The 15505-nt window shown below is 54.0% G+C and overlaps 6 protein-coding genes across 6 annotated transcripts; 5 read left to right on the plus strand and 1 right to left on the minus strand.

Moving 5' to 3' along the window:
- Window positions 1-357: 357 nt before the first annotated feature.
- On the minus strand, window positions 358-1467 carry LMXM_36_1955 (conserved hypothetical protein; the record flags this gene model as incomplete). The annotated part of the gene is made up of 1 exon (XM_003874495.1): window positions 358-1467. The coding sequence occupies one exon, from the start codon at window positions 1465-1467 to the stop codon at window positions 358-360; it is 1110 nt and encodes a 369-aa protein (XP_003874544.1).
- A 1078-nt stretch (window positions 1468-2545) lies between these two features.
- Window positions 2546-3289, plus strand: LMXM_36_1960 (putative phosphomannomutase; the record flags this gene model as incomplete). The annotated part of the gene is made up of 1 exon (XM_003874496.1): window positions 2546-3289. The coding sequence occupies one exon, from the start codon at window positions 2546-2548 to the stop codon at window positions 3287-3289; it is 744 nt and encodes a 247-aa protein (XP_003874545.1).
- A 613-nt stretch (window positions 3290-3902) lies between these two features.
- On the plus strand, window positions 3903-4796 carry LMXM_36_1970 (conserved hypothetical protein; the record flags this gene model as incomplete). The annotated part of the gene is made up of 1 exon (XM_003874497.1): window positions 3903-4796. One exon carries the CDS (start codon window positions 3903-3905, stop codon window positions 4794-4796), a length of 894 nt encoding a protein of 297 aa, XP_003874546.1.
- A 385-nt stretch (window positions 4797-5181) lies between these two features.
- LMXM_36_1980 (putative serine/threonine protein phosphatase 2B catalytic subunit A2) lies at window positions 5182-6405 on the plus strand (the record flags this gene model as incomplete). Its single annotated transcript, XM_003874498.1, has 1 exon — window positions 5182-6405. One exon carries the CDS (start codon window positions 5182-5184, stop codon window positions 6403-6405), a length of 1224 nt encoding a protein of 407 aa, XP_003874547.1.
- Window positions 6406-6996: 591 nt separating this feature from the next.
- LMXM_36_1990 (hypothetical protein, unknown function) lies at window positions 6997-7296 on the plus strand (the record flags this gene model as incomplete). The annotated part of the gene is made up of 1 exon (XM_003874499.1): window positions 6997-7296. One exon carries the CDS (start codon window positions 6997-6999, stop codon window positions 7294-7296), a length of 300 nt encoding a protein of 99 aa, XP_003874548.1.
- A 4338-nt stretch (window positions 7297-11634) lies between these two features.
- On the plus strand, window positions 11635-15474 carry LMXM_36_2000 (conserved hypothetical protein; the record flags this gene model as incomplete). The annotated part of the gene is made up of 1 exon (XM_003874500.1): window positions 11635-15474. One exon carries the CDS (start codon window positions 11635-11637, stop codon window positions 15472-15474), a length of 3840 nt encoding a protein of 1279 aa, XP_003874549.1.
- Window positions 15475-15505: the final 31 nt, after the last annotated feature.

The raw sequence follows: 15505 nt of genomic DNA on the forward strand, positions 1-15505 counted from the left end.
ACTTCATAAGGGACCTCAAAAATAATGGAAACCTCATCTTCGCACAACCATTGATCAACCTCTTCTGTGAAAACAGCATTTATCCAAAAATAATAATAATAATCTAATTGGCGTAGGCACCCGAGAAAATGCCTCCAGAAACGAAAAAAAGAAACGGTCGGTATCACAAATACTGTCTTCGAAAAAAAAAAGCAGCGAAGAAATATGGAAAATACCTGCACTGAAAACCTCAGCACTTTCATCTTTTCAGACTCCCAATCAAAATCCTTTCGTCGTGTCGTGCATATTGTCCCCAGAAGTCTCGTGCACATCTGGTGGAGAAATCGAGCACTTTAGGCGCCATATCACCTATCGAGCTTAGCATTTGGTGCGATCCCGGCGATTAAATTCATGAGTACCATTCAATTCTAGCAGCATCTGGTCGGCCTTGCTGTCAGGATTGTCATTGACACACGAGACACCGCTAGTGCGATCGCTGCCGGTTCTTAGCAGCTGTTCGACAATGTCTTTTTTGACCGCGTACACTTCCACAGATTCTACAGCCCATGTCTCCGTTGAGGAAAGGCGAGGATTTTGAAACGTTGTGCAGCGCGCGCCATGTGAAGCTCCGTTTTCCAACCAGCGGTCGATAAACCACCCGTAGTACCCCGGTTGCCCTCCCATGCCAATGCCAATCTTTTCCTCGAGTGGGTGGGTGTCGAAGAGGTACATGAAGTTAGAATTCATGGACGAGTGAGAGTGGTAAATCTCCCCTTCGGCGCTCACGTCATCAGTGCTATCAGCGTGTGCTCGGAATACGAAGCAGTTCAAGCTCCCAAAAAAGGCGTTGCTCTGATTCTGTGGGGCGGTTGTGACGCGCTGCTTCTGTCCCTCACGCGTAGCACGAGCGGACGCTGCAGCCGCGCTTTTTGCATTTTTTTCGCGCTGTGCGACAGTTAACCAGTCACTTTCGCAGAAGGCACCGAGAACACGTGGGCTGTCTTTCACCTTTATTACAATGATTGTAGGGCCCCTTGATGTAATGTGCTGCACAAGTCTCTGAAAGGATTTGCCATGCAAAAAACTGCTATACAATAGATACCATCTGGTAGCGCCAGAAAAATCACCGCACCTGCACGACGGCGGTAGAGCATCAGCCAAACGAACAGCAAGCTTGGGAGTAAGGGCCAATATACGCTTGTCAGCATCATCGACACCCACTATTTCCGGAGATGGCAAATCAGGCGGCCTATGGTAGATCTTTCCTTCCTCTTTTGCGCTGCAGTCATCGCATTCGTTGCCATCGCTACTTGGCGGTGGGGTGTTAAATGACTGACCCATTGACAGAATACCTGCATGAAGGAAAAGACGAAGAAGGAGTTGCTCGAGGAGGAGAAATGCATAAATAAGCATACATATATACATATATGTGCATATATATATATATATATATATATATATAACCTGGTACGACCCCATCGACTGCATTTTATGGCGCAATGCTCGTCTTCTTTATCATCCACTCTTTTGATTTCCATTATATGGCTTTAAGTAAGAGGTGTGTAAGCTCAGCCCTCTTTGGGAAACAAGTCGAGCCACTGTGTCAAGGACTTGCTGTTGGATGTATCCTGGACTCATTGTTAATTTTTTGTTGTCGCATCAAAGAAAGGACCTCGAGTTCACAACTGTCACAGCCTGTAAACATCAGACATCCTGAGAGCAGGACGTATCCTCAGGTTGCAGTATGCGAGTATATGTGAATCGAGTGGCGACCCTCAACGACGCGGAGGGGGGGGGGAGAATGATGGAATGTGAAAGAAAATTGCCGTCGTGTGTGTCAAATCAAAGGCCAAATGACTGGAATGCAAACTCCCTGCCTCTCTGCGCTTGACTCCAATACCCGCCGAAGTTCTGTTCAGTGAAGTATGCGCTTCCCCCTCCCCATATCCTTCCGAGCCAAGTACAAGCTGACTTTAGCGATTTGGGAGGGGGACCCCGCTCAGTGGCTCTTTCACTTTTTCAGGGGGACAATGAGCCAGTATTCTATTGCCCTCTTTTTTTTGTGCACTCACCTGCTACGGCTTCCCCAAACCCGTTGGGGAAACCGCGGCGTTGCCGCACAAGAGACTCACTTAGGCAACCTGTCAGCCGCCGTTTTCTCCATCTTTTGCAACGCGTGTGAAATCTCCGCAGAATATTCTTCTATTCTGGTAGCGCTGGATGTGGCTTCCTCGCCCATCCAGGCTTTTACGCTCCTTTATGTAGCATTAACAATGGCAGAATGTGTGCTCGAGTAGTGACTAATCCGTGCTTGAAATACTTTCTCGATTGGAGCACTCGCGCTCACGAGCCCAGCTGTCATTGTGTCGGCGTGGACTTCACCTTCCACCCTCCTTTCCTCTGTCTCTCGTATCTGCAATTCAGTTATGCATTCTTGGCAATCATACACTCACGACTGCCTAATCCCAATTCCTTATCTTCCTCAACACTCATCAAAATTGACAGATCTATCTTCTTTGCTTTTATAAAGCCCTACTTCCCTTATCGAAACCATAACAAAGCAAAAATGGGCTCCAAGGCTATTCTTCTCTTTGACGTTGATGGCACCCTCACGCCGCCGCGCAACCCGGAAACCCATGACATGAAGGAGGCGCTGTTGAAGGCTCGTGCAGCTGGGTTCAAGCTTGGCGTCGTCGGTGGCTCCGACTTTGCCAAGCAGAAGGAGCAGCTGGGCGAGTCGATTCTGGAGGACTTTGACTATGTGTTTTCCGAGAACGGTCTATTGGCCTACAAGGATGGCAAAGAGTTTCACCGCAACAGCTTGCTGAGGGCTCTTGGGAACGAGAAGGTTGTGGCATTTGTAAAGAAGTGTCTGCACCTCATCGCCGATTTGGACATTCCAGTGCAGCGCGGCACGTTTGTGGAGTTCCGCAACGGTATGTTCAACGTATCTCCCATCGGCCGCAACTGCTCGCAGCAGGAGCGTGATGAGTTCGAGAATCTCGACAAGGAGCGCCACATCCGTGAGAAGCTCATCAGGGAGCTCAAGGAGGCCTTCCCTGACTACCAGCTTGCCTATTCCGTAGGTGGTCAAATCAGTTTTGACGTCTTCCCAAAGGGGTGGGATAAGACTTACTGCCTTCAGTTTGTTGAGAATGACTTTGAAACCATTCACTTTTTCGGTGATAAGACGTCAGAGGGCGGCAACGATTATGAGATCTTCACTGATTCTCGCACAATCGGTCATTCTGTGAAGACATATAAGGATACAATTGCGATTCTTGAGGCACTTCTCGAGGATTCGCGGTGAATCTCTATCACCACATGTGATCTCCAGTGTTCAGCTTCTGCAAGAAGCACTGCTTGAAAAAAAAGACTCTCATTTTTCTCTAGTGCTACTTTCATTTTGAAAGCGGTTACCACTCGAATTGGCTCTCTTATATTTAATGGAGCCTATGTTTTTTTTTTTGAATTGTTTCCGGTCAGTCTACGGCCATCCACCTCTTCCTTTTTTCCCTTCTGAACTCCTAATACGTGAGAAGTTTTTGTGCCACGGAAAAGAGTTTAGCTGAGTGACTTCTCACCTTTTGCGCATCTTGCGACAACTGCAACTCCCGATGTCGGTGGAACAAAATGTAGAAAAAGAAACGTATGGTGTGAAGCGCGTTGTTTTGGCTGAATTCTGGCGCCAAGCTCCTATGATTGTCAGTCCGAGTAAGAGGATCACCAGCGTAGAGTCTCTCCTCTTTTTAATGTTGCTTCGCGGAGTGTTCGTTGGGTTCTCGGTATGGCGAGGTGTCTTACTCTCATGCACCACTTTGTCCCATTCCTTGCGTCCTCGCCTTTACATGTTCTCTAAACCACTACCTCCGAAGAACGCCCACCTTGTTTGTGCGTTGCTTAGCTAACGTTGAGCCTCCAGTATGGACGAGCATTCTTCAGCATGCTCCTGTGCAGGTATCCGCTTCTGCGCTAAGTGTTGTGACTCGTCGAGAGTGCAGCAACTCTTTAGCGGATCTGTACCTCTCTCGAGCGCAAGTTCTGTTATTGAAAAACAGCATCATGAGGAACGCCTTTCCTCCTGCTCTTTTGCAACCATAGGGAAAAGTTCTCTTAGCTTTTGCATTGAATGCATGAGTGTATTCAAATCTGAAGTCCCGATAAAGTCATGCGCGGATCACCATGGCGCCATGGCTACCAGCATTACTATCAGTGGCCTTGCTGTCTTTCAGGATGCGCTTCCCGAGGAGGATGAGACGGCAGTGATTCGCTTCCTGGATGATTCGCACCCGTTTCCACCCTGGAAGGAGTCGCAGAGCGGACGACGCAAGCAAGACTACGGACCGAGGCGCAACTTCAAGAAGAAGAAGGTAAAGGTCGCAGACATACCAGCGATGCCACTTGTGTTCGAACCCATCTTTTCTGTGATTTCGTCAATGACGGAAACCTTTACTGGTAAGGCATATAGAATTGCGGAGGTATCTGCGCTCGAGTACATGGAGGGTAAGATGAGTAATTTCGATCCTCACGTGGATGACACATGGCTATGGGGCGACCGTATTGCCGGTCTGAATCTGAACGAAGCGTGCGCTGTGACGTTTGTGAACTCGGAGGGTGTGTGCTGTGATGTCTACTTGCCGCGTCGAACGTTTTTCCTCATGTCTGGCGACTGCCGCTACAAGTGGATGCATGGTATCCGGCCTGAACACGTTCGGGGGCGTCGAATTTCTCTGACATTCCGAGAGTTATCCGACGAAATACTCGCTGACACGGAAGCTTCTGAAATGGTGCTTTCTGCTGCGTCGAATTTTGTGTAACACACTGACAGACTGACTGCTAAACAAACAGCCGGAAAAAAGAAGACAAATGCCTACACGATGATGCCTCTATCTCAGTGACCTCAGGAATGCTTGCGTTACTTGAAAGAATAATCTTGATCTTTCTGGAGGTATCGCGCCCTTGTGATGCGTGCATTTGAAAGCGATGCGTTTTCAGCTTGAAATGCTTAGCCTTTGTCTATTGCATCCTTTGTCTACATAGGCTTCTATGCTTCTGTGCTCTTTTTTATTTTCCTTCCTCACTCATTCAAGAAGAATAAATATTCCGCAATCAGACCTAGAGTGCAGTTCTGCGCCCTTTTCCCCTACCTCTGTGACGTGAAAGCTGCAGTTTAGGGGGTTTTCGTCTGATGCGGCGCAGCGCATGAGCCAACCGAATATGAAGTGCTCTGCCGTGGGGGGTCGCAACCTCAACGGCACGCCTGTAGAGCGTAACACATTGCTGAGGGATGACAAGCTGTCATTGGAGAGCATTATGCTGCAGTTTCTTTGTGGTGAACAGCTTAGGCTCGAGTACGCCATAGAAATTGTTCAGCAGGCTGCACTTGTCCTTCGAACGGAGCCAAACGCGCTTTCCATTAACGACGCTGTAGTTGTTGTCGGGGATGTTCAGGGCCAATACTACGATTTGGTGAAGATTTTAGCGGCTTGCGGCTCCTTGAGCACGACCACGTACCTTTTTCTGGGCAACTACATCGGCAATGGAGGATTCAACTTGGAATGTATTCTTTTCCTGCTGGCAGCGAAAGTTGCTCACCCGCAGTCGATTTTTTTGATCCGAGGAAGCAATGAATCTAAATTTATGGCAGACATTCTTGAACTCGGCAAGGAGTGCCAGCTCAAGTACTCTAGCACTTTGTTGCCGCAGATACTCTCGGCGTTCAACTGTTTGCCACTGGCGGCCATAATCCGAAAAAAGTTTTTCTGCGTTCACTCGGGACTCTCCCCAGACGTGTCACATGTAGACGACATTGGACTGATTCACCGCTTCCGGCACATTCCAACGCGAGGGGCGATGTGTGATATGGTGTGGTCTGAGCCGGATTGGGACACCAACAATCAGCTGTACAACAATGTTGAGGAGCCTTCGGGTGAAACATATGTTCCACGACTCGGTTCGTTCGAGACACGACCACTCTTCATCACGAACAAGCAGCGGGGTCTCAGCTACGTGTTCAACTTTGCGTGTGCAAAACGTTTTGTATCGGCAAACAACCTTCTCTGTATCATTCGAGCTCACGAGGTTCATGAGCTCGGGTTTAAACTGTATCGCCCGCACCCAAACCACCTGTTCCCTTGCATAATTTCTCTCTTTTCGGCTCCAAATTACTGCTCCAGCTTCGGCAACAAAGGAGCAGTTTTAGTGGTCTCAAAGGAAACTATCTGCTTTAAGCAGTTCGAGCCTTCACCTCATCCATGCGTACTGCAAGGTCGAAACGCATTTTCGTGGTCTCTACCATTCTTGGAGAGCAACCTCATGTCCATTTTCCTGACCCTCTTGTCAGGCTCCGATTTTGACCCAACGGTTGCTGACAGATCTGAAAAGGGCTCGAGCAACGGAGAGGGAGGTGCCACGCCACTCATTTGAAGCAATAATAATGGTGGCACACTTCTTGGTGCACAAGGACGCGTTTATTCATGTAGTGAATCTTCGAGTCCTCGTCTCGCAAGCGAGGGCACCCGTTTTCACCTTTTGCTTTTTGCCGCGGATTTCTGTAATGGCTACATCTTAGTTTTTTCTTGCTTTCACTTCCTGCTTTTGGTCTTGTTTTTGTCCTCTTAAATGTGGACCACGAAACGCGACTGTGTTCTCCTCAAGTTCTTGGAGCATGAACGAGCAATGTGTGCACGGCATCTGATCGGCGTGTGGCCCATTCGTTAAGCCACCTCAACCGATACGGTGTGAGTAGGGCAGCCAGCAAAGCCATCTTATTCCGAGGCAGTTGGCACCCAAGAAGTGAACGGTGACAACTTATCAAGCATGCGCTGCATGGTCATCCGCTTTCCCTTTTTCCTCATCTCACTCATTTTCTCATTCCATACTTTTCTATCTCCGCGCTTGCCTCTTCACGCCCAAGCTTGTCTTACGTCTACGTAAACGTCAACCCTTCTGTGTTTTGGTAAAGGTTCGTCTAGCATTTGTGGTACTGCAAGAGCACTACGTTTCTGGCCGTTTTCCATGACTGAAAGTGCTGAAGCGCTGCAGAGGCGCATCAACCACGCTATCGAGAACCAGATGGTGCCACCCGAAACGAACTACATCAGTGAGCTGCTTGCCGCCAGCTTGGCTCTGGATAACTCCAACGAGCAGTTGAGGTTGCTCGATTACCGATGGCAAACTTATCTGGACAAACAGTACGTGCAGTCCCAACGCTTGGACGAGTTTTTGGAAGGGTTAGTGCAGCACCTTCTGAAAAAGAAGCCTGACCGTCCGTTGGAGGAGTTGCTCCTATACCTCGAAAGTGAAAGAAGGCAGTAGTCGCGGTGAGCTCCAGATACGGGCCTGAAATCAAGTCGCATCTCTCGTTGTTTATTGAAGTCTCAGTGCGCCCGCTCTCGCCGAAGCTTGTACCGACTTCTCCGGGTGCTGACCTTGCATATGTCTGACTTCTGCTTTTACAGTGGAACTCTGCTTTTTTCTTATCCCGGGCGAATCTTTTCAAACTGATCAGTACATCAGTGCCTTGTTGACCTTCCCCAACGGCAGCAACCGATGGCGGCTGTCGTTCGTGTTTTCTTCCTCGACTGTGTTACAAGCGGGCTGGTACAAAGGGGGAGCAGAGCAGCACTGTTTTGATTCCTCGTCAGCTGAAAAGCATGCATGCAGGGGGAATGGGGGGTACTGCACCAGTGCCTTCCATACTATGTGCACCGTCGACCTCTCCATCTCGCTCGTGCTCTCCAGCAGCTTCTGCGCGCACCCACCGTCACTGTTCTCGTCTCGACCACTACCCTTCTTTCCTTCTGATGGGGCTCTACCGGAGCAAGAGCGCTGAGCGTACCCACGCGCGGCTCTCCGTAGCGTACGAACTCACGTCTTATGATGCTATCGAGCAGCACGACCGCACTGCAATTCGAGCGCAGCACCGCTTGCGCGGTTGCGACTCTGTGTCGGCTTTGTCTTTTAGAAGATGCTCCCAAGAGAAATCGAGCCCGACTGGCCCCATCACAAAGAAGGCACCCGCTTCCCATTCACAAACAGAATGCAACTCGAAGAGTGGCGAGAGGGATCCTTTTCTCCGGTCAGTGCGCCCGCGATGGTAAAGATCTTGGAGGCCATAAAGCAGGCAGTGGAGTACAGCTGCCCCTTCATCAGTTTCGAGTTTGTCGCCTCTACAACGGAGGATGGCGCTATTACGCTGCACGACACAGTCGAGCGTCTGTCCGCGCTTGCTCCGCTCTTTTGCGGCGTACCGTGGGTAAACCACGTCGGAACCGCGGAGACCCCCATCGAGGTCGCTTCCACGTGCTAGTCACTGCTACCTGTCAACTATCAAGTGAATCTCACATGGCACATGAGTGGGCCCGATGAAGTGCTAAAATGGCTGAGTTTCAAAGCGACGTGTGTGCGCAATCTACTTGTGACAAGGGGTGCTCCCACGGCAGGCTTCACGAACGAGCCGCGCAATTGAGGCACTGGCGTCGGATCCCTGAGCCGCAGCCGCAGGTGCGCATGACAACTCAGGGGAAGAGGCCGAGGTAACCACCACTACGTCCTTGGCGTCCGTTGCTGCCGCGCCCTCGTCTTCTTCCTCTGGCTCTGCCTTTCCGCACGCTGTGGACCTTATTCGATTTGTGCGCCAGCGCTTTGGCCACTGCTTCGGCATTGTGGTTGTTGCGTTCCCGGAAGGGGATCTCTCTGGCAATGAAAGCTTTGACGTTGCTGCTGCATGGTCCAGTGCACGACGGGACACAGAGCTGCTGTTTCTCAAAAAGAAGCTAAGCGCCGGCGCCGACTACATTGTGACGCAGGGTATCTTCGATGGATGTGTTCGACCAGTGTTGCAGCTATTGGCGTCGACACGACATTCGCTGCTCAATCTTCCCCAGCGTGCTGCCCGGCTCGCAGGTGTGCCAGCTCAAGTAGTTTGGTGTGCACCGGCTATCCGGAACAGCGGATTTGCGGTGACGCATCGAGTCGGCAAAAAAAAAACGACAAGAAGGCAAATTACGCTGTCGTGGCGTTCCAGCAGCTGCCCGTGAAGCAGCTGCTGGCGCGTGGATGCGGCGGAGGGTACTTTTTCACCGTGATTATGGATCACCTTCTCGCCATTCTGAAGGGCATCGATGTCGCCACCCACCGCGTGCCTCCTTGGCGTCCTTTCCAGAACGAGGGGGGGGTGGGGACGCCGGCGAGAGGCTGTACGGCAAGTGCATTGGCCATCTCGAATGGAAAGCTACATGATGTGCACGGCCCATTGGCGCGGCACGATGGGGAAGAGGTGGAATACGCTGTTGGTGTCACTCCACAGTGACACCCTGGCGCTTGGCGAGGCAGGCGTGTATCATGCAAGGCTGCCGCTGGGCAACTGGCCCAAGCCATGCACACAGTTCCTCATGATCCAAGGGATAGCACAACTCCAAGGTGCCCTCACGGAACTAAGTTGAATTTTTCGGGCGTTTCTGGACGGCCGCGGCACTTGTCCGCGCGCGGATGAGCTCTCCAGTGAAGCTGGGTACGTCGAGCACCTTCTCAAGCTGCTCAATGCACGGGGACTGCACACCATTGACTCTCAGCCGCCCGTGAACGGGGTTCCAAGTTTGCACAGGGTTGTCGGATGAGGCCCAGACAATAGGTATGTGTACCAGAAGAGCTACGTCGAGTTCTTCTGTCATTTGTCCTCAGCGCCGATTATGTTCACGACACTCGACAAGTACCGCAACCTCCAATGCATGGCTATGAATGCGCAGGGCAACATGGTGCGTGCACGGTGGAGCATGGAGGGCGGTTGCATCGACGGTGAGGGAGAGCTGCTAAGGCACACGCAGCAGCAGCAGCAGCAGCAAGGAGTGCCCGCTGCCTCACCTCTGACGCCACTGACCCAACAGCAAAGCGCTACTTCACTCTTCAGCACAGACGTCACGGCCATCACGTGGGGTGTCGTTTCTGGGCACAAAGGGATTCAACCCACCATCTCCTCCTTGGACTCGTTTTCGCGCGTGGGTAGGAGTGACTTTTGACATGTGGGCCGCGCCTTTCCAACCCAATGACGTCCCTACCCTGGTGCACTACATTCAAACGGAGTGTGTGCTGGGGAGTGTGGTCGATAACGTATTCCAAGAGTCGCTGACGCCCTTGGAGCACGCCGTTGTGGAGATTTGCTCTGAGATCCCACTCTTGAAGCCTTCAGATGTAACGCAGCTGCACCCAAGATCGTTGCTTACCTTTGCGCCGGATGGCGACGCTCAGATGAACGCTCTCGGCCAGTTTATGAGAGCGTCCTGAGCTACTCAGAATGACTGGGAAGGTAGTTGGGTAAGAAGTAGGTGCTCACAGCCACACTTGGCGGATCGCGGCGGGGGAGGGGCAATCCCTGATTTTTCTCCCGTGCGTAGGGCTGGTAGAGAGGAAATCAGGTGAGGCCCTCGCTCGAACCTGTGCAACAGCCGAGCTCTCCTTCTACACAGACTCGATAGGTTGCAAATGCGGCACACAGAACGTTTTCGTCATCGCTCCCTAATCTGTGAGTTACTTCTTCCTGCGCTCATGCAGCTGGGGGGGGAGGAGCGGGGATGGGTGCAGCGTGTGTTTGTGTGTATGAACAGGAGGGGGTATGTCTCCTGTGATTATCCCCTCTTCGCTTCACACCCTTAACCCGCATGCAGACGGAAGTACACCTTCACGTCCGCATCTGCGATGAGCGACGAACGACACCCAATGACGCTTTTTTTTTGCGTTGTTTACAGGTCGGACGCATGGTCAAAGATTCAAGGGGGAAGAAAGATGCCAAAGGCGTTTTTCTTCTCACGGTGTCCATTCTCTGCCATACAGCATGAGCTGAGGTCTTCACTACTCCACCTGTCACAGACCCCATTGCGTGATCCAAAGCAGCGCTGGACACGCGCTACAGCAATGCGCCGGCTCAGCCATCTGAGCAACGTAGCTGCCTCAACCTCTATTCAGTCCTTGCTTTGCAGGTCGTCTCACAGCTGCAACCATTGCGACGGTCGCCAGCTGGCGCATTTTCCTCAGGGTGGCGCAGGGCCACCCATCACGACGGAGTGATGACCGGTTGAGATAGGTCCCAGTCGCGTTGAAGCTTCGCCTATCATATGCGCGTTACAGACGTATGAACTGTCGCAGACTCACCCACCCCCCGACACACCGTCATCCAGGACATGAACGCCGATATCACTAGCGCTACACACCACACGGACTTGACTACGTCGTAGGTGCTTGACGGTGTCACCACCAGAGGTGGCTCGGCATTGGCAGGGGATAGAGGGGGGGGCTTGACTTGCCCACGGAGCGGATACTAGAGCTTGACACCGCGCTGCGGTGTCCCTCATCATGAAGGAGTGGCGATGGCAACACTCCCAAAAGTTCCGCTACTGTCTCTGGGACCAGTGGGGCCTCTGGCATGAAAAAAAAGGAAACCTACTTGAGGCGCTTCCGTACACGGCTGTTGATTGTGTGCCCACTGCTCTCTACTGATCGCCCCGGCTTGGATGTGCTTCAGCCGCTACCATCGCCTCTCACATTGTGCCCCCTCCCCCTCCCCCTCATTCACCGCTCTTCTTTGCTGCCTCGCTGCTCTACAGCAGCAACATCACGAAAAGGGAAACTCGGTGGCACGAACAGTAAAGGAGGCAACAAATGAGCGACACGTCGTTGGACTTCTTACTGTCGGAGATTCTCAGCCCCGACAATGGTCAACGCGCTGCGGCGGAGAAGGAGCTGGAGCGGCGGGGCCTCGAGGTACCCGGGTTCTGCTTCTCTCTTGCTCGCTACTGCCGAACGCTCATGAGCGACCAGCCTTCACACGCCATTGCGCTAGTGGCTTTGTCTGTTCTAAAGCGCAGTGTGACGGCGTCGGATCGCGCGGAGGAGCTTGAGCAGGTTGTGTCTTCGCTCCTTTCGAACCTGACCAACATCGCGGCCCTGCCCGGTGGTGCTGCAGCAGCGATGCGGCAGTGGTCATCGACGGTGTGCACAACTGTACGCCGCCTTGCCGTCTTGTGCGCTTCACCAACGGCGGCACCAGCCGTCGGCGAGGCCACGACTGATGCGATCACGGCGCAGCTGCTCGGTGCCTTTGGCCAGTACCCAAACGCTGATGCCAGTGGACTGCTGTCGGTTTTCAGCCATGTGTGGCTGTTGCGAACCATGTTTGAGGAACCGGTGCCAGAGGTGATGCACGCATGGTGTGCCGAGCTACTTTTGAATTGTGCACCGCCTCTCTTCGAAATCCTCTGCGCCGGCGCAGCGGCAACGCTGAGTATGGCGTCATCCGACTCCTCTGCGTTCGCGGCAGATTCGCCGGAGGTGTACGCACACTGCTCTCTCTTGACCCTCATTGCCCAAACCCTAGCAGCCCTCTATGAATGGCAGTTTGTGTCCAGTGGGCGGAAGCGCTTCCCTGCTGAGCTCAAGCGCCACTTCCTCTCAGCCTATCCGCTGCTCCAGTCTTTTATGTGCACCCCATGCGTGCGCTGGTTGTCAATGTGCGCCGGTGTAGACTCGTCTTCTACAAGCGCTCTTCCATTTGTGCAGGCGCGCGCGGCCAACTTTGCCGCAGCGTCGCTGGCCGCGCTCGAGTACGTCTCGAGTGTGCTGCAGTTGGGTGGGTGGTACAAGCAGTGTGTTTCGGCGCAGCTCTTTCAGGCGCTGCTGCAGTCATTGGAAGCTGACGCATCTTGCTACGGGGTGGCGCTCTGCGTCGACGGCGAGGAGGAGGCGGAGGGCCTTACAGCCAGCGCTGGGTGGACTCGGTGGCCACACACGGAGAGTGGTGGCGGTGAACGCGGCGATGGCGCTTCGTCGCATAGCTGGCCAACAGTGGTGCGCCGGCGCGCCACACAGTGCTGGTCGCTCTTTCGAGACGCAGCTTTGCTACCTTTCCTCAAGGTCGGCCTAGTGGATGTTGTGGGCCACCAATGCGGGCTACAGTACTACAAGCTGCTGCTGGCCTACGCCGTCCCCTCGCCTGTCGATGTGGGGGCGTGGCTTCACGACCCGAACACGTTTTTGCGCGAGGAAGAGGAGCGCGAGGACGGAGTGAGGTGGACAACCCGTAACACCGTTGCGCAGCTCTACGCAGACAGCATAGCAGCTCTTGGCCCACTCTTCCTGCACGCCTCTTTGGAGGACTTGCACGAACGCCTCTTAGCGCCCATCCCAGAGAGCGACTGCAGGACGTGCGGTGATGGACAGACTTTCCTTGCCTATGATGGCACGGTAATGCTCACCGCATCGCAGCAGCAGCGAGAGGCAGCCCTTTTTTTTATGGAAATGGTACTTAAGCACCGGGCGAGGCAGCTGCGCGAGTGCGGTGCAGTGGACTTTACGCCACTTGCTACACACTTGTGGAACAATGACGTGGCAAGCGCTTCGGCGCACCCCGGCTTGACGGCCCGGGCGCTCATGCTGATAACCGCCATCGTGCAATTCACTCACGCGGCCCTCGCGGCCACCGCACCCGCGGCCTTCATCGACGCCGCTGCGGCAACGAACACCGACGCGGCATCCGAGGACTTTATGGCCACTGTTGTGGCGTACAGCACACACGCATTGTCACTCTTTACGGGGACGTCCAAGGAGACCATCGCGGGGCCGTCATCCTCATGCACGCCACTGGTCGCAGTGCTCCTCTGCCGAGTTCTGCAAAGCACGCTGCCTTATTGGTCCGATGTATTGCTTGCGCAGCACTCTGTTGCGTGGCAGGTCTCGTTACTGGCGCTTCTGTCCTCCGAGGCAGGCCTTACTGATGACGCGTTGTACAATACGGTGGAGCAGTTGGCGGATCTTCTCAAGGTTGCGCGTGCCGTACGGAAAAAGGGCACTCAGTTCCACCACAGTAGAGTTAGCACTGCAGCTGCAGCTCCGCTGATGCTCGACGCTCTCCCACGGACGGTGATGAGCTGCTGGCGCCGCCACTTAAGCGATCCTGACCTCGCGGATGCTGTGCTGGGGTTGCTGCGCCACGTCGTGCGCGACGGCGAAAGCGGCGCATCCCTTTTGCTGCTGGAGCTGCCATGGGTCAAGAGTGTCCTCAGTGGCTATGCCGAGTCTGCAGCAGAGCTGTGCGCTGTTCCCTACTTTCTGCGTCTGCTCAAGTACTTGTTTGAACATGCCCCGGACGAAGTGGCGAACTGTGCTGCTGCCATGATGCTAGACAGTCTGTGCCAACTTCTCTTGTGCACCGAGGAGTCCGCGATCCTTGGCGCGTCAAGCAGTTGCCTTGCCGTTCTGCTGCGTCGCTGTCTTGCAGTGCAGTCGGTCCAGGTGCGCGTTGTCGCGGCAACCATGGAGGCCGCCATGGCGGGTGGCGCTGCGGCCGATGAAGGCGGCCTCTCCGGAGCCGTCAATGCTACCGCACGAGTAGCGGATGCTCCTCGCACTGTCTACCCCTTTGCCACCGTCATCGTCGCCTTTGTCCTTCGCACTCTCGATTGCCGCCGTGATGAGGTGTCGCTGATGGACGTTGGAGATGCTCTTGTGAGAATCATGCAGAAGTACACTAGCTTCTCCGAGGCGGAGCTGATCCGTATTATCCACGCTACGGTGCGCCGGCTTTCTGTCGTGCGCACCGACACTGTTGCACAGCAGTTACTGGCTCCTTTAGCGACCTTGATGGCGCTTCATCCCGCAGCTCTGCTGCGGACGCTGGCGCAAGGAGGGTTTCTCGTGGAGACGATGAGCCGTTGGCTGCCGCAAGTGGAGCACTTCTCATATTTGCGCTTCACCTATGTTTCATGCGCGGGGCTTCTTAAGATGCTCTCGTGCTTATCTCATCCATCATCGTCGCCGATGCTGACGGCAGAGGAAGCACAGCAACTGGCGCAGCAGCCGGTGACGTGTCGCTGGCTCCTGCCTGCGGAACTCACCGAGAGCAAGAATGGTTCGCGTAAGGCGTCGCGCAAAGACAGCGAAGGGGGCTCAGCTGCGGCAACGCGTCGTGTCATTTTGTCCTCACTCACCTCCGGGGCGTCGGTGGAGACGTCGCTGCCATTGTACGCTGGAGTGCTCGTCGGTGTCGGTCGCGGACTGCTGACGTTGCTGGCGGCTCCTCTTGCTGCTCTGTGTCGCGCCAGTCAAGCAGCTGGCGACACCGCGACGCCAGGAACCGGGATCGGTGCGAGGGGTTTTCCGTCGGACGAGGATGATGATGACATCAACGGACTTTTCCGCGAGGACAGCGTCGACGGCAGTGACCACGAGGCAGAGGACACGGGGGAAGAGGACGTGGACAGCTTCTCCGACGACGAGACTCGAGGTGACGCTGGGCAGTCGAAGGCGCCGGACATCAACGCATACTCGCCCGAGACGACGGATCGACAACGATTGCTGCGCCAAATGGGTGTACAGATGCTACCGTGGATGCAGACACACGGCGGTGAAGTGGAATCGTTTTTTACTCGGCAAGAGGCACAAACACTGACGTCTTTCTTCACCTCCTGCGCAGCGAGTGGCGGATGTGGGCCTTCAGCGGCGTGACGATGACTTACCCTGTCTCTGCGCACACTGA

The sequence above is a fragment of the Leishmania mexicana genome, chromosome 20 (assembly GCF_000234665.1).
Source record: "Leishmania mexicana MHOM/GT/2001/U1103 complete genome, chromosome 20".
Taxonomy (NCBI): domain Eukaryota; phylum Euglenozoa; class Kinetoplastea; order Trypanosomatida; family Trypanosomatidae; genus Leishmania; species Leishmania mexicana.